The following is a 20,916-nucleotide window of genomic DNA, read 5'->3' as shown; positions in this document are numbered from 1 at the left end:
AATTTCCTTCTGTAATGCAAACTTACAGGATACAGAAGAAATAAATCTCTGCACACTACCATCTATATTAAAACAGGCGCTTAAGAATTCAACAAACTCCACACGTTAAGAAGCAACCTTTTAATAAAGCAAGCAAAACCATACTTTGCTCCTAACAAATATTTTGAAAAAGGCTTACAAAATTAAAACCAAAGCCAGTTATCCGGTGCATCTGCAGCTGAGAAGGAAGCGTCAAGACTCAAAACATCCGCCCTACTCACATTCTCACAGTTCTTACAGAAGTATTACCTTCCAGTTGTACAAGTGATTAAGGGAGCAATGAGGTTACCACTCAACGAAAACTATTTTCTTAGATGATTACAGACTCTACGGCCAAAGAAGGAACTCAAACATGAAGCAGCATTACCAACACGGCAGCCTACAAAGGGCAGCTGTCTGAGCAGCACAGCTTTCTTCTCTGCCTCCCACAGCCAGGTGTCAGCCAACCATGCCCAGGGTGCTGCCAGGACACACTGAGAACAACGCAATCGAAGCCCCTGGGAGGCATGCTGCACTCAGCTGGTGCCAAAGACTGGAAAACGTGAGGATCTTAATGTTTCCACAGCCAAGGATAAAAGGAGAGTCCCAAAGAACTGGAAAAAAACAAAACAACAACACAACACAGCAATGACAACAAGTGAGCTCTAGTTTAAAAATCAACTTCATTTCATAGCTTTAAGATATGAACAAAGAAATCAGAGAATCAAACCGCATTTGAGCACTCAACACCTGTGACACTGCGGCACTTCAATTATGGACATCAGTAAATGGAGGGAGAAAGGCTGAGCCTTCTTCAAGCTGATGGGGCAGTAACAAGGATGGGGGACAAAAACACACCAAACAGAGCCTCACGCTTGTGCTGTGTGAGCAGTGCTCAGTGTGACTCACCGGGGATGAGGGGCTCAGCCGGATGCCAGCACACTGGGGGCACTCACAGGCCACAGCACTCGCAGCACCTAGGCACAAGCAGCACGTGTTAGAACAGCCTTTCTCCACGCTAGGCCAGTGTGAAGCCCATTGGGGAGGGGGGTGGTGCATTCTGTTGGGGAGATTCAGACACGGATTATTTATAGGTCACTGATTCGAATGTGTAAAAAACAGACAACCCAGCAAGAGCAGCCCATTCTTCAGACAGGATCCACAGATGCCATCTAAACAGTTCCAGAAACAGAGATTAAGTTAAAACAAATGATGCAAACCCCCCTGCACCTTCTCAACATCCCCACACCCAGCCCCCTCCTAACCAGGACCTGCGTTATCCTCACACAAACCCTCTTTCCATGAGGCAGCAGTGACAGGACTCATTTACTTTGAGACTTTTACTTTGGCCCTCCTGGCTTCTATCATAACCTCAAATATTACATTAAAAAGGCTTTTAAAACATAACATTGACAACAGAGCAGGAGCTTTTCATTGCAGCTAGCTTCTTCAGTGCCTGTGTGCGTGTGGCACCTTCACATTAAGTGCATGAGTTAAGATGTAGATTAGTGAGGCAAGGAACCTTTGCCCTTGGCATCGACACTCGGCCGTGACAGGAAACTTCAGGCTTTTTTTTCTATGAAGTGTAGAACCACTCATTGCACATTGGCAGGGAAGTGCACATCTCCAAACTATACACATTTTCTCTTAGATAAGCAAAAGACTCAAGTGTTTATAAATATGAAAAGTTCAGCAGCTGGCTAAAAAGTTAATTCTCCAGTCTCACTTAATGAGCTTTGGGGAAAGTGGTAGGGGGATTTGTTCAGAAAGTAAAGCAGAGTGTCACAGAAAGCAGGACTTGCCAGACTGGGCTCTGCTTAGTCCTGTATTCTGCCTTGAGATGGCTGCTATCAGCAGAACAGAGAGGAATCCTCTAAGGGGGAGCCACGCAGAATGAAAAATGTTTTCTCCTTATCTTGCTATCATAAAAATTAGCCAATTTTTTAATTTAAGTCCCATGAATTCTTTCTTTGTTGCGAAAATATCAAGCAAACCATATCAAAATACTTTGGAACATGGATTGTCTTCGGATTTTGTCCAACTCCCTGAGCAAAAACGTGCTTTCAGTAGGATTCTGGAACGCTGCTGCAGTATTTTTCAGTACTTTAACTAGCACTGCTCTATTCCAGTGCTAGTTAAAGTATTTCCCAGCATATACTGGGAAAGAAGGTTAGGACTTAAAGCCTGGGACTGATCTGTTTTGAAGGTAAGCACGTCAGACATGGCAAGGAACTTCTGACACGAGTGCCTGCAGCATCTGCTGCTACTGCATCTGCAGTTTTCCTGAAAGCAGATGTCTCAGTGTCTTTGTAAGACTTTGTACAGACTGTTGTGTGGCATCACTTCTGCAGAACGATACACAATCACCCAATCCTCCACCTACGTAATTAACAAAAACTAAAAATTCATACTGAATGGAAAAAATAATCAGATCCTCCTGCCTGCTGTTTTGGTAGGAAATATTCTTCAGCGTGCTCAGCTGTATATACCACTGCCCTCCATCTTCTGTACCTCCTTCATTCTGTCACTTACCAACCCAATTTGAACACCATCTCACGACACAGAGCTGTCTCAAACTCAAGAGAGCAATTCTCCAAGAGATCAGAAATCTCACTGAAACAAAGAGCAGGGCTCACTGACCCCTAACCCACAGCACCACCCAAAGCCCCTGCACTCTTTCTGCACACCTAAGAGCTCTCTGCCCCTGCATGTTCTACTGGCATCACCCACAATGACTCACACACTGCATCTTATCCTCTTCCTCTAATTGAAGGGTATTAAAAACTAGAGTTGCAAGAGAACAAATGAAGCCAGGCTCGCCTCTGACTAGATTAGCAAATGCTAAGCACTTCTCTGCAAGCCCTTCCACCTGTATAAAACACAACCAAGTTCCCTTGGGTGCCTGATCCAGGACCAGGGAACACAATGGAAAGACTGCCATCAGTTTCAAAGGGAGCTGAACCAGAGTAGGTGCCAGAGCTAAAGCCTTTTGTTGATGGTGTATTAGACTGTATACATTGGAACTAGTAAATGCTTCACTGTGATTTTTGGCCACTTGGAACATTTTTAGCAATTTGCCAAGGTTTACCCTGTGATTTATTATGAAGGAAACAAACTCAAGCACTAACAAATGAAAATATGTAAACTCCAACTTCTAAAGTCAATAGAAAGGTATTCGACTCCTTAATGCTGTTTAGAGGCAAACAGTTCATACAGAGGCGTATGAGGTTCAACTGCAGGAAACAGCAGTACAAGAAGTAACAGAAATGCAATTTAAGTAGTCATAAGTCAATTAGAGAACTACAGTAGAAAAAAAATCCATGCAAACAATTCTTTTCAATTGCCATTCCCAAATCTGTGCTTTAGATTTGCTGGAAATTCAACAGTTCTGCCACTTTGCTGGAAATCTATTTGGGGCCACTTCCTCACTAAGGCTGAGGCACTCCAAGTGTCTACCACCTGGAACTTTATTATCTCTAATTATTATATTTAATAAGTTAAAACATAGTATCGTGAAATAATACTCAAAATCATGAAACATACAGGATTTTTCTTTTCACTTAGAAAACTTAAAAGCCCTGGAATTACCTGCAGGTAATTAAATAGAATGTAAGCTTCCATTTTCAGTACAAAATTCTTCTTTTTACAAAGAATTTCTTCACAGAGAGGGTGCTCAAGCATCACCAAGGGCTGTGCAGGGAGGTGGTATTTAAGAGATGTGTGGACGTGGCACTATGGGACATGGCTTAGTGATGGGGTCAGGCTGATGGTTGGACTCCATGATCACAGAATCACCGAACTGCAGGGGTTGGAAGGGATCTCCAGAGATCATCGAGGCCAACCCCCTGCCAAAGCAGTTCCCTACAGCAGGTCGCACAGGTCGGCATCCAGGCAGGTCTGGAACATCTCCAGAGAAGGAGACTCCACCGCCTCCCTGGGCAGCCTGTTCTAGTGCTCCGTCACCCTCACTGTAAAGAAGTTCCTTCATGCATTGGTGCAGAACTTCCTATGCTGCAGTTTCCAGCCGTTTCCCCTTGTCCTGTCTCCACTCACCACTGAAAACAGTCCGGCCTCGCCATTCTGCCCCCCACACCTTAGATATTTATAGACCTGGATCAGGTCCCCTCTCAGTCTTCTTTTCTCAAGGCTGAACAGACCCAGTTCACTCAGCCTTTCCTCATTGCAGAGATGCTCCAGGCCCTTCACCATCTTCGTGGCCCTCCGCTGGACTCTTTCCAAGAGATCCCTGTCTGTTTTATGCTGGGGAGCCCAGAACTGGACGCAGTGCTCCAGATGAGGCCTCACCAGGGCAGAGTAGAGGGGGAGGATCACCTCCCTCGACCTGCTGGACACGCTCTTTGCAATGCACCCCAGTAAGCCATTGGCCTTTTTGTCCATGAGGGCACACTGCTGGCTCATGGCCAACCTGCCGTCCACCAGGACACCCAGGTCCCTCTCCGCAGAGCTCCCCTCCAGGGGATGCTGAAGATCCTGAAGGTCTTTTCCAACCTAAATGGTACCACCAAGCTATGAAAATTCACCTACGTGCTAATGCCACATTCCTCCAAAGCACAAGAGAGATGATTCTATGAGAACGTTTCACGGAATCATGGCATTCATCACGTTACTTCTATTAAATACAGAGATAACTTACAAAGGATCTGAAGCAATCCAGGAATACAACTGCAAGTTTGAGTTTGGTACTGAAATATCATTTTTTTCTTACAGGCTTTCTGGATGGTCCTGAAAACATCAGGAATAGGATCAAGAGTACAATAATCTAATAACATAAGAATATTGGAGTCTGAATGGAATTGAACATTAATTCTGTCAAAGGTGACCAAATTGTTCTGGAAGACAGAATTTCCTTCTCAGCTGTCCATCTCAAGAGATAAATACAGAATTCACTTCTTGTCTGTTTATCTAACAACGTAGTTTCCACTTTTTGCAGTATTCAACTAGAAGAGTGAGTGGCAAGAAGCCCTTTGTCAGTGCCAGCGATCACTGTCAATTGGTGGAAGGAATTATGTGCTGATATGCAAGCTCCTTGATCACCTTTTCTGCTGAGCAGACACCATCTGCCCTTTCCTAAAGACAGTGAAATAAACACAGTGCCAAATGGCCGAACACTGATTCTTTCCCCCACACTTGGACACGTCACTTGACATTCAGAGTGCCATTATACAAAGCCAACTAACTTGTACAAAGTCTTTTTTTGGTTCAAGAAACCCAACAGAGAGAACTTCACCAAGCAATTCTTTGTTAGCATAACATTTGACCTTGTATCTCTTTGGAAATCATACAACTTTGCTAATGCAGTCCTTACAGAATTAATCAAGCAGATAGTTAGACCTTGGTTACTACGAACCCAGCCAATTATGAACAGCACTGAAATTTGTCACTGGCATGTCCAACTACATTTTCCAACATAAAGATCAACAGAACTGTGTGGAAATGAGGCCCCATTCTCAGACCTGCATGATTTGGGCATTGTGGACTGGAATAAATAAAGTAAATCCAACATTTTTAGGAGCAATGTATTCTTAGGAATATTATCTCCTAGGTCCCCATTACCTGCTGTATTAAAACAGCAAGAAAGCAGAACCTCTTTCATGCTCTATTTTGACTAACAAACATTGAAAATAACAATTAATTGAGAGTTCGGTGTGTCTTAGCTTCTGCTGGGCTGGAATTATTTTCTTTAGAGTGGTATGATGCTATACTTTGGTTCCAGGAGAAATACAATGTTGATAACACACCAATGTTTATAGCTGCTGCTAAGCAGTGCTGTTCAGAGCTGAGGCCATTACCAGAGAAGAACCCAAGGAGCTGGGAGGGAACAGAATTAGGACAGTTGACTTAAACTGGCCAAAGGGACATTGTGCAGAAGGAGCTCTGAAGGGGGTGGGAATTCATCTCTCTTTTCCACAGCTCATGGGGGCTAACTGGGCATCAGTCAGGGGGTGGTGAACAACTACTTGTGCATCACTTGTTACACACATTCATATACATATATACACGAGTTTCACAGTTCAATAAAGGCTTAATAATATATACTAAGGTTGGGCCTGTGCATAAGGGAAGCTGCCTATCCAGTTTGCTCCTCTCTGCTGAAGTGAGATACTGCTGCTTCCAGAGCACAGGAGAAGATCATAAAGTTACCATCAGCAGCAATATTAACGTGTAACCAAGGAAAACTCGGAAAGAACAGGGCAGAAAGAGGGAGAGAGGAGGGACACAGAAGCCATCCATAGGAACAAGCAGCTCGACAGCAGACAGATTTGAAGTAGCAAAGAATAGAAGCAATCAACCTATCTTTTCATCGGTTCCATTCACAGAATGCTACTAGTTTCCAATGCTCAGCAAGAGATCTTTTTTTTTTGTGGAGCCCATCCTACCTTGCATTCATTTCTCAGGAAGCTTTAAAACCTCCTGTACTGTGCCTTACGCAGTAACAAAGCACAGCAAACATCTGCAGTCTCTGATTTTTTAAAAGAGAAAGGTGTGGGAAGCCTTGTTAAAATAGAAATGACAGAGACCATACTTACAGCTTTAGCAAAAACGACCATCAGCTCAGGGAACTGGTGTGTGAGGAGTGCAAGCATTGCCGAAAAGGAACACAGGCCTGCTGTGAAATGGATGAAAAAGGGGAGCTCCTTCTGTGGGTAAACGGAGACTTCGTGAAATGCTGAAAAGAAAAAGAATATTGGCACTTGATAATCAAGGGCAATTTTCTGAGTTATTTGCACAGCCTTACGCTCCACTGCAACTTACACAAGGTATAAATGCAGTCTAAGACTATTGTGCAGCACAACGGAGTAAATAAAGTACTTTATCCAAACTTCTCAGAAATTTTCCTTCCCAACCTTCTTTTTCACTTGCACGAGACTTACTTCTGAAGCACTTCATCAGGCTTAACTTTTGATACTCTTAATTGTACGGAGGGAAGAGTTACACAACTCACAAGCTGTAATTTTGACTATTAGGTCTATTTCAACCACCCAGGCGTTCTCAACCTAATTCTGTTATCTGGAGAGAGGAGCAGAGCTGCCCTTCCTGTAAGATTAAGCAGCTCGGTGTGCACAAAACAACCACCATGCCATATAAACATGCAAAGTAGGTCCTCAATGGTTTTCAAAGATTTCTGGTTGGCAGACTACAGTAAATTTTTCAGAGCAGCTGACAGAGTAGACCTCAAAGAAAACAGCACCAGGACGAGGTTATAAATTCTCCACATAGCAGTTCCTTGCAATTTCCAATCTATGGTAACAAAATCAAAAGAAGGTGATTAGCAAGGCTGAGGGGCTGGCATATGGAGCTTTCAGCACTCAAGACACTACAACTGGTTACTAGCTGAGGATCTGTTTGGTGAATGTGCAATTACTTCTGGCCCAGAATACCTGCAGCTCTGACTTCTATCCAATGATTCTGAAAGGTTCTTTAAATGAGGAAAAGCAGTTTCTATAGACATAAGTAATTCTGAAACGGCTGCATGTTTCTTCAAGAATTGATTTTTAAAATCTAAAATAAAATAAAATAAGCTTCAAAACTTACTCTGCTGAGAAATCAAAGAAATCATTTGTCTATGGAAAACCATTACACTCTCATACAATGCAGAAACTCAGCTGCATTTTAAAACATGGAGATACATAAGGTAGAAAAAGCCAGAGTCTAACTTAGGAAAGGGTAAAAAAAATGGAAGGAATCCTTTTTGCAGTATTTTTTCCTTCATTGGTACCCTGGAATCAAATCCAGAATATATAAGGACAATGAAAGACACTTCTGTATGTTCACAGCCATTTGGGGACTGTTAACAGTCAGAGCTCAATCCAGGAGTTTTGAATCATTAATTTGGTCAACGTAATTTTTAAAAATTTATCTATTTAAAATGAAGTATCAAGGTTTCTTGAGGAAGTACTGCAATAAAAGTGTTAAGATGGTTTTATTTATGGGTAGTTTTATACTTTAAACATAACAGGAATGCGTGAATGATTGTGTTGAAATATCTGCATGTGTTGGTGTTTAATTATGCTGGGAAGTCTACAATTTAGGGTTAGTCACTAACTGAGGAATTCCTTCTGCAATATCCTGCATAAGTGAGAAATGAGTAATTTAAAGCAGTCTGGGGGCAAATTTAAATTACACATTTTAAATATAACTTCAGGTTTTTAAATAGAAACACGTATGTGTAGATTTGCTTTCCACAGCTGTGGTCTCCGTGGGTCTGCTGCTGCTTTTGCAGTAGCTCTTTCCTCTTTCTGTGGGACTTGTGTTCATCCACAATGTAGACACTTACCCTCAGAGGAATTCTATTAAACATACAATTAAGAGCACAATTCTAATCTAAATCGATGTTATTGTCCTAAGAATGATGAGCACAGGCATTAATGGTTTATTTTCAAGTCGCCTTACCAAGAGAATGAAGCTTGGAGGCTCATACTTCCATAATTAAACTCAAAGTACTGAGCATCTGGGGAAGACTTCTTTGCAAAAAGAAAACAACTCTTCTACAATAGCTATCAAATCCACTGCTCCTTTAAAAATGTAATTTAAAGAATCAAGCTCATGTTTACCCTGTGCACCTGTGAGATATTTTAGGATCATTTGGGGACGGACATCAACAAATAGCTGAAACCCCTTCATGAGAAGCTCTAACTCAAAAACATAGTAAGATAAATACAGAACACCACAAATTGAACGTGTCCTTAGGTTATGTTTTATTATTACTGCTTGCAAACCACTTACTTGGCAACAGTTCTCTGTCTGCTGTTTCCGTGCAACTTGGATAAGGATAGAAAAGGTGACCTTTCTCTAACGGGTATGGGATCATCCTAAACGCTGACAAAAAGAGGAAGTGACATTAGATCTGAACCTAAACCGAGCTTTACCAAGGTTTTCTCTGCAAGAGAGAACAGGTGAATAAAGAAGACTGATTTAATAAAGGCAAAAAGGTTAGTCTACTGAAAGAGAATGAAAAGAGACACTTACTGCCTTCCCATGTGCAGTGCAGCAGATGTAGAGCCCCTTCTATTCTCTTCCAGTGCTGGAGATGGAAAAAAGCATATGCTACTGCCTCACTGTCCCCTCGTTTCAGGATATGCTCTGGAGGTAGGACTAAGCTTTTCATCTCCAGTAGATACTGAAAGTAAAAAGGGAAAGCACACTGGTTAAACAGAATATTCCAAAAATCTTTACTGACGGTGGAGAGGATCACTTTTGGGGCAGCAGAGCACCACAGAGACCACTCTCCATGTGCTGATAGAACAGCCCAGTCCTCACACAGTGCAGGTAGCAAGGCAGCACCCACTGGCAGGGGAAGTGAAAAGCACTGAGTCACCCATCAGTGTGTAAGACTCAGTTTAGTGTTCTCACACACAAAGTACCAAGACAGAAAGAAGAAAAGAAAGCATCTTCAGTAAAACAAACATTAAAAAAAAAAATCTTGTGGTACAATGCCACAGGAACTACAGGTTTAGGCTAATAAAAAAATTGGTATTTTTGCTCATCATTTCATCCCTGCAAGTTTCAGCATAGAACACTAAATAGGTATTAACTCCCAAGTATAAGGAGTGAGTCAGGAAGCATCGGTATGCTAATCAAACAAAGAATAATCCACCAAACCCAGGAAAACCTTAATTTCATCTGGTTTAGTGGAGCTAGCATCAAGTATCTCCAATCTGAACTTTCCCCATACATCAGCAGAATGTGTGACGTGCAGAAGAGTCAAATAACACAAGACTGAATAACTGAAGACTTTCCTCGACACATGGGACACACAGTTTTGCTTTTTCACTGTATACTAAAAACCCAAAGAGAGGTATTGCTTTGGAATTTTGCTTTCAAAAACAGATGAGTCTTTTTAAAAGAATTAAGTGATAGTTCCAGCTCTATTATTTACTTGAGTTGTTCTCCCCCAGCATATAGCACCTCATTCAATAACAGCCAAAGCTAATCCACATCTTTGATCACTGTAGCTAGCGATTCCTTTGACTGTCTCCCGAAGTGTAAGAATGCAGCTTGCTCACCGATTTATTTCAGCAGATGCCACAAACTATGAGATTATTTACTAATCTAGTTTGAGGACTTAACTTTTCCCATTCAGATTCTTGAAGGAATGTAGTAGGGGTTGTGCCCCGGCCAAATAAAGCACATTTACTGCCTGGCTAGGTTCTTCCCTTAGTGCCTTGGGCCCACACTCTGGAGGGTAATATTCTTGCTAATCCTCTCTAATCCTCTTCAATTTTTTTTATTTTTTATTTTTTTTTAACACAGTAAAGGATCACTCACACAGGGCTGCTGTGGGAAAATGGTCTCAGATATCTGACCTCTGACCTGACTCCTCATGCTCTCTCCCGTGCCCAGTTTTCAAGCTGTAGGAACTGCTTCGATTGCAAACCCAGCAGTTGTGATGGAGCCCTGCTACCAGCATTGCCACAACACCCCACAGCAGCCTTCTCCTAGCACTGTGAAACATCTCCTCGCCTTCCAAACAAACAAAAAAATAAAAGTAAAGCTCAGAGCAGAGAGAAACAGACACTTCTCCTTACACAGAATGATGTTACGTGTAAAGAAAACCACTTTCATTGGATCCCAGAAGAGATTTCTGTGTTAGATATTTATTTATTGTTAGTCTATGGGACAGAACAAACTGCAAATTCAAAAAACAGATTTTCTTCCCCATTGGACCACTGCAACCAATGAAATGCTGCCATGCAGTCCAATAAAGCACTGCTTGAAGGCAACATTTTAATTTTAAAAAGTCACAACAAAAATACGGATAAGCACACAATTGGGAGAGATGATCAAATTACTGAAACCTGGCCTCCGTTTCCATGCATGTCTGCAGAACTACTGTCTGCAAACAGACTTTTGACTTGCTGTCTCACCAAGGTATATGGGACTCCTGAAACAACTGAAGGACAAACAAAATTAAACAAACTTGTAGATAACGATAATGCGTTATAATCTTCTTCCCCTAGAGGCAGAGGCAAAAGAAAAGTCTGTCTGAGACTGTCTGAAATGAACTTGCTACGCTCTTGATCAGTCATGCAAACAAGCAGCAATTTCTCCCAGCAATTAGCTTCCCCAGTGCACATTCTATTAGATTGGACAGGCAGACAGAATAGAGGGGTTGGATAATTTGAGCCTTCATAGCAATAGTCACTCGGACTCCATGATCATTTGCAGAGGATTAGGTCCAGACCTAAGCAAACCCTTTGCATTCAAGGTTTCAAATTGAATGCATCACCAATACCAGGACAGTAAAATGCAGTACAGAATTTTATTTCCACACAGTGCTCGGTGGAATCCTTACCTTGGACACTTAAGCAATGAGATATGAAGTTACATCATATGGTAGTATTGATTCTTCCTCTCATTTAAAAAAGAAGAAAATCAATGCTGGCACATCTGCCACCAACCAGAGCTCCAGAGCCTGGCTTCTAAGCATAACATGAAGAAGCATTATGAAATTCTGTGAGTAGCTATGGTTTGGAAACCTCATTGGGCTACAGGGATTTTAAGTGTTTAATTCTACATTTGCTAATATCTATCCTCATCCAAGAAGGGCCTGTAGAAATGCATTAGTGGAGTTTCCAACAAGTTAGATAATTTTGAGGGTTTTTTTGTTTTGTTTTAAATCAAAACCATTCAAACATAACCTATTACAAAAAAAAACACCTTTACAATATAAATAGTTGACTGTTTAATAAGTCAAGGGCCACAGTTAACATCAACTTCAAGAAAATCTGGGGCTCAAACAATCTGATAATACAAAATGACTACTTTAAGGAAGTAATAAAGCAATCCAATAGAAAATAAAACCCTCTTACCTTTGGAACATGAGGGTTAAATTCCACAGCTCTGTGAATTGCTTCCACAGCATTTATTTCTGCTGTACTAAGCCCTCTTTTGAAGGCAGTTTCTGGGGAGAACCTGAAGGGGAAAATTCATGCTGAACAGAACTAATAAATAATAAACACTAACCAGGTCTTTATTGGCTTTTAAGCTTGAAGTTCATTAAAATTGACTGATTTGTTTCACGGAGGCAAACGTTCCTGCTAGTTTAAGTATCTTGACTGTCATCCAAGCCCACAGGGCAAAGATATGTTAAACTTTTTGAAAATTTCATGTCGACCTCCCAGGGTGACTGAGCACCCGTATCTTTCATGAGATTGATAGGACACCAGCTAGGGGGAGGTAAAGCTGGAATCAGCCACGGAAACAGACCAGAATCCAAGCACAATGCCAATAAACCACCACCATCACCCAACCCAAAAGCAAAGAGCTGCTGAACGCCACGGGCAAGATTGAAACAAGATTATACAGAGGTGCATGTGTGCCTGGGCTTTCCAGAAACATCTTCACCTGTGTTAACGCTGTGGATTCTTAAAAGAAACTTTAAATTATGTCTCGCTATAACTACATTTAATTATACATAACTAAACATATACATAAGTATGCATAACTTGCTCGTCGACATATATTACACATTGGGCCTTGACCTTTTAAATTCATATTTTAAAGCTTAACTGGAGATTAGCAACCAACCACTGCTTTCACAGATGTGCTTGCTTACCTTTCTGAAACAGCTCTGGCTTTTAACAGGGCTGCTGTGTAACAAATTGCTGCTGATTTTGGAAGACTGATATCTGTGATAAAATAATCAAGCCGTAAGATTTTAAGGCAAGACAAAACCTTTTCAATCAACTTCCTTTGAGCTTAAAGATTTTTGGTACTGGTACACCATACAATAAACGTAACATCCAGAACATTCCACCTCCATTTAGAAATGTTGATTTCCTTTGCAGTCGTCTTTCTGATCGCTCATCAGCATCAGATTAAAAACTCGGAGCTGCAGTTAGGCAGTAAAGTGACTAAAACATAACAGAACACTGAAACTGAACTCAAAGAGAAGTGCATCTATAAATGCACACTTAGGAACAGTGTGCTTTTCCTGTATTAACTCAGGAAGATTTAAAACAAGCTTCTGATCTTTGCCTAATTTTGTAACATTAACACAGTTTTACAAAAAATGGACGGAATCTAAAAGCTGACCAAAAATTGCATTACAGACAGGTAGACAAATTTTATAGAAAATGCAACTTCCATTCTTTTCCAGTTGCCCAGGAAAAAAAAAAATCTATTAGTTATAGGTTTTGTAGAACATGCAAGGCTACGTTTGAGCTGACAATTACAGATTGGAAGGATAGCACTCCACAGTACAAGTTTACTTTAGAAGCAGACAAAGTCTGGGGTCTAATTCCCAAATACCATGTTGTGTATAGTCAGATGGCTCTTGCTTTTTTTTTGTAAATCCCATCCTAGGCTTGTCCATCACTTACTAGAAGTCTGGCTGTCGTACCAAGCAAAACACAGGGAGGCTACAGAGAGTTTGAAGCTCATGCTCATTTTTCCAGATGCTTAGGAAAAAATCAGAAACCTTTTCTTAAGCAAGTGTCACAAACTCTGATGTTAACAATGAAGCACCAGGAAAAAAAGCAAACGATTGTGTGGAATTAATAAGAATCCACACAGAAGAACATAGATGATGAAATAAAAGGAGCTTGCATTTGGGGTGGCCACATACAACAGGCACGGGATTTTGGCAAGAACATGATATTTTTAATTCCCTGAAGCTATGAAGGAAGTTTACATTTTATTAGCTTTTATCTAGACTTGTACAACACCTGAAACGTATTAGTTCAGATGGAAAGTGAAAGCAAACTGCTGCCAATTAATGGACAAAAGCTTGCACACCACTAATCTCTGGCAAGAAGTATGCTTGTATGCCACTAATAATCCCTGACAAGCAACCTCAGCATTACAGAGTTATGAAGCCAAGCCAGCAGCACAGCAGAAGGGAAGACTAACTTGTTCAGCCATTTACATCAATTACATAGGGGGGCATGCACTAACTGAGAAAGGCTGATGAAATTAGGCATAACCAAGGATGCAGAAAAGATTAAAAAATTAAAATAATCCTTGAGCTGGAGCAAAGTGAGCTCCAAGACCTCTTTATGAATTAGAGTTAACTTAGGACGTGTGTACTGGCTTACAGCTTGACTAAATTAGAGCTCACCATTGAAAAAAAAAATATACAGCCCACAGTATGGAAGAACCTATTCACTGGTGATTATAAGAATCTATTCAAAGAGATGAGATACTGGGCAGATACCTGCTTTCAGACAGGCACACCTTGTCCAGTTCACCTGTATGCTTATACAAACCCACCAATATTTCCCAACAGGTGTCACTTACCATCATACTTTGCTAAAACTGCCTGGACATCTGCATAAGCCTGTAACTCCAGTAATGCCTCCAGGAGGTTTTCATGAATATTCAGCATGCTGAGAAGTGGAAACTCTTTCATTAACTGAAAAATCAGTAAAGAGAAATAAATTAAGCACATACAAAAAATCACTTGAATCCCTGAATATTTAATAAAAGGCAGCATGATAATTTAAGCTTTTTTAATGTTCTTTTCTTTCCCAGTGTCAGAAACTGACAAGAAACACAGAAAGAACTGCAGCATTCCTACCTTAAAGTCATCACTTTTTTCCCCTCAATACACCTACTAGAAAAATAAGCACACTGAGGCTCAATCATGCCCTCAGCCCAGATCTGCACATCTCCCATAGTGAACTGATTTGGTTAGTAGTATTTTCCCATACAAAAACAGCCTATTATACGTGTTGGGCAAGGGAGAGAAAAGTTGATGTTGAGAAAAGGATGAGGTATATAAAGAGTAGTTGATAAGGCAGACACAAAGCAAACTGGACAAGAGACTCAATTTTTTTCTGATTACTTACATCTCTCATCATTTTTACCGATTCCCGAATTCTTCCAAGTTTTCTTGCACACATAGCCAGCCTTCTTTTCACATAGACCAGCACATTAGTGTCTCTTCCTGATTGAAAGAAACAAAAACAACAGACTAATCAGCTCCAATTCTTTCTCTCTCTTCAAAACACACCAGAAATCCTACAGCCTTTATCCTAGCCACACATAATAGCATAAAATAGTTACTATTGCTATCCCAGCAAAAGCCCATCTAGCCCAATGCCAGCAACTTTTAAACAGGTTAAATTACAAAAAACCCTCTTTTCACAACCTGTGGTGAATACACAGCAAGCTGCCACTTCCTAGATTCATTCAGGTACTACAACAGGTCATACAGCAGACGATGCATAAGTAAGAAGTGCCTCAATACACTGTAAATCAAACTAGCATCACTAATTCTAGCTTTGGTTTTCCACTTCTGCTCACATAAAAATAAGTGTTTCTTTGATTGAAAAGTGCTTACGTAGCTGTGCTTCATGCTGGGGACTTTGGGAATGGCAGTTCTGAGACTTCCTGTAAATCATCTCTCCTGCTTTCAAAGCCTGCTTGAAATACCTCTCAGCATCTACAATGGTTGTTGCTTCTTCCTCTGCGAGAAGGACGTATGCAGTGGCACAACTGTAACAAGGCAAAAAGCCACAAGTCACTGTGAGGGACACAGGAGCCTATTTTTGAATAAGTACAGAAGAACCAGAAACGAGGAGTTTTCACTTACGTGAACCTACAATAACATTGACTGAGTAAAGCTAAAATAACATCAGGAAAACAAAACTTTGCAGTTTTAGAGAAAAACACAAACTTTGAGAAAATTTGCTGATTGTTCCTGGAAGGAGAAACTAACAGCGTAACAGCGCACTCAGCTTTACTCCATTTAATCTTTCAGACTAGAAACAAAGCAAAGGAATCCACAGACTAAACTTACTCATTGTTCAACTCTAAGGCTTGATACGCTGCTTTAATCCGGGCTTGAGGGTTTCTCTCTCGCCATGCTTTCTGCATAACTGTTGTAAAAACACGTAAAGGCTGGTGAGATACAGAGAAGCTGGCAAACACCTGCTAGCAAAGCAGAAAAAGTGAGGCAACAGAGGCTGCCCATGCCTCAGTTCTGTGTTAACATCCACTTGCGTTTGCAAATGCCTCTTTGCTGTGTAACTGTTCCAAGGAAATGAATGTTTTCATGTCAGCAAGAGTTTCTATCGAAAGCAGCAGAATCTTGCAACTTCTCACTGTGTCACAGATTTGATTTAAGATAGCAACGCCATCAGGAAGATTATTCACTGACCATTTAAAAACTCCTACACTGAGAAGCAAAGACAGCTTACATAACCAGACAGATGTACAATTTCTAAATTACTACAGCTTTTGGAAACATTTCCCAAGACTTCTTGAAAGCTTGGCAGGAGTAATTGTTAAACACAGGCTCTTGCACAGACCTGCACAGAATTTTAATTTATGCTTTCAAACAGAACCTCCAAGAAAACAGTGATAGAGTTAAGATCTGTTGCACATATCTACGAAATGCTTCAGTGTTTAGATGAGATCATAAAGAGTTAAACAACGCCCTTTTAAATTTGCAAAGTATCTTCCAGTGGCAAAGCCACACGACAAAGCCAATTCAGTATATACTACAGTTACCACCTTATTAGAAAGTGTTGTAAGAAACAAAAACAGCAAGTTCTTCCCACTCAGAAGGGTAATCTGAATCTCAATTTGAATTCAAAATTACAGTCAGATGAAGAGCAAACAAATGGAATGCAGCATCTCTAAGCCTTTCCCTTAGTTGGAAATAGAAGTGAAATTCTGATGGAATGCCTCCATCAGGGAAAAATGGGAATCCCAGAATCCCAAACTGGAAGTCAGCTTCTAGCAGAAGACAGACAGCATACTTAGAGCTGCCATTATCTGTGCTGAAGTAACAGCTTTCACACTAAATAACAGTTCTGAAATAACTCCAAAACTTTACGTTCATGGAATCACATATCTGGCCTATCTCAAAGCACGATAAGAGAACTGAAGAATCCATACATGTTTCTTTTGGAACAAAACTTTCTGCTGTCCAGCAAGAATAACGTGGAAAAATGTTTGAGTTTTCTTTTGGAAACAAAATATTAGTCTTGGCTTAGCAAGAGAGACAGTACACTGCACTTGTGAAACAGAAATACGTAATTCATATCAAAAATGTCACAACGAGCTGACAAGCAATGCTTCCGGAACGTGAGAAATTGGTAACAGCTAGGAGCCAGTCTGACAATAGCCAGGTAGAGAACAGTTTCTTCACTCAACATTTGGAACACGATGGCAAAATAACGGAGATGGCACTGTCTGCTCGTAAAGTTTACATGAGATCACTTCAGTAGTTGTTGAGGAAACAGTCCATGTTTTCAATATTGAGTTGTTCGCTATTTTTTAAGTGAGCTATTATAATATGCCAAGATCCTGAGAGCCTTTATTAAAGCACGAGGTGAAAAAAAATCTTCCCAAATCCACACGTTAAACCTCCAAAGTAGGACAGAAAGGTTAATTCACAAAATATTTGGCAGGATAGCTCGTGCCACCTGGAAGTACGTGAAATATCTCCAGTTCACACACCCCAGCTGTTGTGTATCTTATGCATACGGTACAGGTACCTGTATCCGAAGGCCGAAGGGCATCTGTATCACATGTGAAAAAGTTCTGATGATCTTGAGCGGATAAATTCATGTCATAGTAGGTAAGAGGCTCTTTCCCAGTCACCCACATGTATCTTAAATGGGAGAAATGTCAGTAAAATGGTAATGCTGATGCCAAAGAAGATATCTGATGCGTTTTACAAGTAGTGCAGAAAATTTGTTATTAATAAAAGTCAGGTGCTACTAATCAGGAGTTTTCTAGTATTACTGTTCCATAATCTTAACAGGATGCACAAGGAAAAAAATCTTTTTGATCCTGCAGTCCTAATCAACTTTCTTCTCAAGAAACAAAATAACAGAGACTTACAGCTGCATCTTCTCAGAAGAGAGACTTAAGATTCAGAATCACTGTCTCAATCTCTGAATAAAACAGTAACAGCTGTAAGACCAGGACTTTCGTTTTCAAGAAGAGGGAAAATAATTCCGGGAATATTTTTCTCCTACTTTACTCTCAAAAAAAAAAGGATTATTTACAATAATATTTGCATTCTTAACATTGAAACTGTCAAAGCTTGGATAGGTGCCTTTTAAACACAGGACTGGCATCAATCACCCCTGCAGGGTTCGGCCATTTCCCAGTACAACCAGCAAAAGCTCTGCACTGAAGTCATGCATAGGCTCCCAATTAATTTTAAATACATGCAATGGAAAGTGATATGGTTAATACCTGCTGTATTCTGCCCCTCTGAAAAGATTAAGGGGATTTCGCCACATCTTGCATTCTGAAAAAAAAAAAGCACTTTTTGAATTAAGAGCACAAACAATCCTACTTTGAGATTAAAATGCAGTTGTGAAAACGCAATTTTAATTTTAGAAGCTCGTTTAATTTTCAACTTGATTCAGCTTGATCACAATCATACAATCTTTCCCATCTCCATAAACTTCTGCTGTCACATACGTGTTTTGGCTGCTCGTTAGTATTAAATATTAAAAAGTGCCACTTATATCCAAGCAAGTTGTACCTTGCACGTATTTAGAACAGCAAATATCTAAAGTTACTGAAACAGTTTTAGCTGAATGTGTCATCTATTTACTAAGGGAATAAATAATTAATGTTTTAGATCAATTACCTCATTGTATCATTATTAACAACACACACCATAAGATGTAGGCCTTTCATAGAATGATAGGATCATAGAATGGCCTGGGGTGAAAAGGACCACAGTGCTCATCCAGTTCCAACCCCCTGCTGTGTGCAGGTCACCAACCAGCAGCCCAGGCTGCCCAGAGCCACATCCAGCCTGGCCTTGAATGCCTGCAGGGATGGGGCATCCACAGCCTCCTTGGGCAACCTGTTCAGTGCCTCACCACCCTCTGGGCGAAAAACTTCCTCCTAATATCCAACCTAAACCTCCCCCATCTCAATTTTCTCCAATTATTACAAGCAATAGCGCAGAGTAAATTCCCTTTAAAAGTCAACTCATTTGAAAGCATCACCTTCAAGCAGAATGAAAACTGTTGGGATGTGTTAGCAATCACCTGGCACGTTCTGTCTGTTGGCCTCATTCTCCCCAGCTGAGAACGCTGCTGGTGCTGGAGGGCTGTTTTCCACGCCGCCGATGAGCGGCCTCAGGTGACTCACAGATACCTGCTCAATGAAGGACGTGCCATATTTTCGGAAATGCCACCACTCAAATACCTGTTATGGGAGGAAAGAAAAAAGCACCCCACATTTCCTTAGGCAACACCCTTCCGACATAAACACCAGGGATGAAGAGAAAATTGCACAGAGCGAGGACATCCCCTTGCAAATGTTTACAGACAGAATATATTTACCTACAAATTAATGGTAATTACCTACTTCAGGATTGTCTTGTCACACAGGATTAACAACACAACATGGGAAAGTTTGAAAAAAGGAAAGTTTTACTCTCATTATGTTCCTCTCTCCCCAGGTCTTATTGTTACACTATGGACAATGAGGTATTTATACCTTAATACATGCACAAACCACCAAACTACTACTGTTGGAAACTAAACTCCCGACCTTCCAAGAGATAAACATCTCAGAAGTTTATTTCCACAGATGTCCGCAGTCTCTGCATGTATATTTTGAAATGTTTATATGTTTATGCATATAATTTATGCACACACCTGCTCAAAACAAGCCTGAGTCCCTTAAAACAGATATAATCTACTTTGCCTAGGCTCAAGTGACACACAAGACACGTAATTAAAAAGTATTTAGAATAGGTATGGAAGGATACCAAGTAACAAGCTCCTTGCTAGTGCAAAGGCACCCTCTAGAGTCTGAGCACAGAAGTCTATGGCATTCACCTTCAATGAAACTACCTCAGAGGTGCTGAAAATGCAGGGAAAGAAAAGGAAAAAAGAAGAGCTGCCTACTTACAAATATCAGTCCGGATATAAAGGATGAGGTCACTGTGAGGGCAAAGTAGAATTTTGGAGTCAAAGTGCTTAAGAACACAGTCACTGTTGGGAGACAGAAAAACCAAGACTTAACAAGCAGAACTGAAACACGCAGAGAGGTTTTTATTGAACAACACAGCATGAAAAATTACACACAAGTGTGGTATAAGATCACCCTTGGGACCTCGTGGCTAAAACTGCTTTATTAGAGCTCTTTTGGTCCGAATGTATCTCTGTGACAGCTCGCTGCTTACGCGACCGTCCCAAAATACAAACGTCACTGAACAACAGCCTCGTGGCACGGGTCCTTTCAGGGCATTATTTCATCTTAACTTATACCCGAAACGCGCCGCGTTATGCACGGTGCTGCCCTCATCGCCCTCACGGCACAGGAGAGGAAACGCGGTTCTCTCTCCCTTACACAGACCGAGGGTTGACCACAGCCCGGGCTCAGTGCAGCGCCCGGGCGGTACAAAGCCCGGTTAGGAGAGCACAAAACCCGGCCCGGAAGCCCCGCCGGGCTCCACCGCCCCACTCCCCGCCCGCCTCACCGGCCGCCAGGCCGTCCCGGAGCCGTAGCGGCACCCGCAGCGCAGCGTAGAAAAGCCCGAGCCCGGCGGCCACAGCCAGCAGCCCGCGGGCCCACGGTGCCGCCGCCCGCCGCCTCAGCTGCTCCCAACGCCGCAGCGCCGCCGCCGCCCCGAGGCACGGCGGTTCCCTGCCGGTCCCGCAGCCGTCCGCCATGGCCAGCGCGGAGGATGCCGGGAAGGGGCGGGGTGGACGGGCGGAGCCGGGCGGGGTCTCCCCGCGGTGCTCGGTGCTCAGAAGCGGCCTCGGTCCGGCTAAGTTTCCCCCTGTTCCCCAGGCTCATCCACCAGACCGCAGCCCCGAGCTTCCGCTCCGCCTCCAGCCTCACGAGCCAGCGGGCTCGGCTCTCTCAACCGCACCCATCTCTAAGATGGCGGCCGCGTGGCGTCTGCCCACAGCCAAGATGGCGCGGAACGCGCTTCCGGTCCAG

The 20,916-nt window shown here is 41.8% G+C and overlaps 1 protein-coding gene across 1 annotated transcript; it reads right to left on the bottom strand.

The window, feature by feature from the left end:
* Positions 1-941: 941 nt before the first annotated feature.
* Positions 942-20,849, bottom strand: ST7L (suppression of tumorigenicity 7 like; the record flags this gene model as incomplete). The annotated part of the gene is given in 18 exon segments (XM_079546537.1): positions 942-995; positions 6,567-6,706; positions 8,764-8,856; positions 9,007-9,157; positions 11,850-11,952; positions 12,596-12,668; positions 14,278-14,392; positions 14,829-14,926; positions 15,323-15,477; positions 15,782-15,860; positions 17,487-17,602; positions 18,196-18,250; positions 19,008-19,167; positions 19,879-19,961; positions 20,450-20,750; positions 20,753-20,770; positions 20,772-20,810; positions 20,814-20,849. Coding segments are annotated over 18 exon segments (1,869 nt in total).
* Between the last annotated feature and the right edge of the window lie 67 nt (positions 20,850-20,916).

Source organism: Tetrao urogallus (assembly GCF_951394365.1).
Source record: "Tetrao urogallus genome assembly, chromosome: 24".
Taxonomy (NCBI): Eukaryota; Metazoa; Chordata; class Aves; order Galliformes; family Phasianidae; genus Tetrao; species Tetrao urogallus.
Note: the sequence above shows the minus strand (reverse complement) of the source record. Positions and strands in the feature narration are given on the sequence as shown.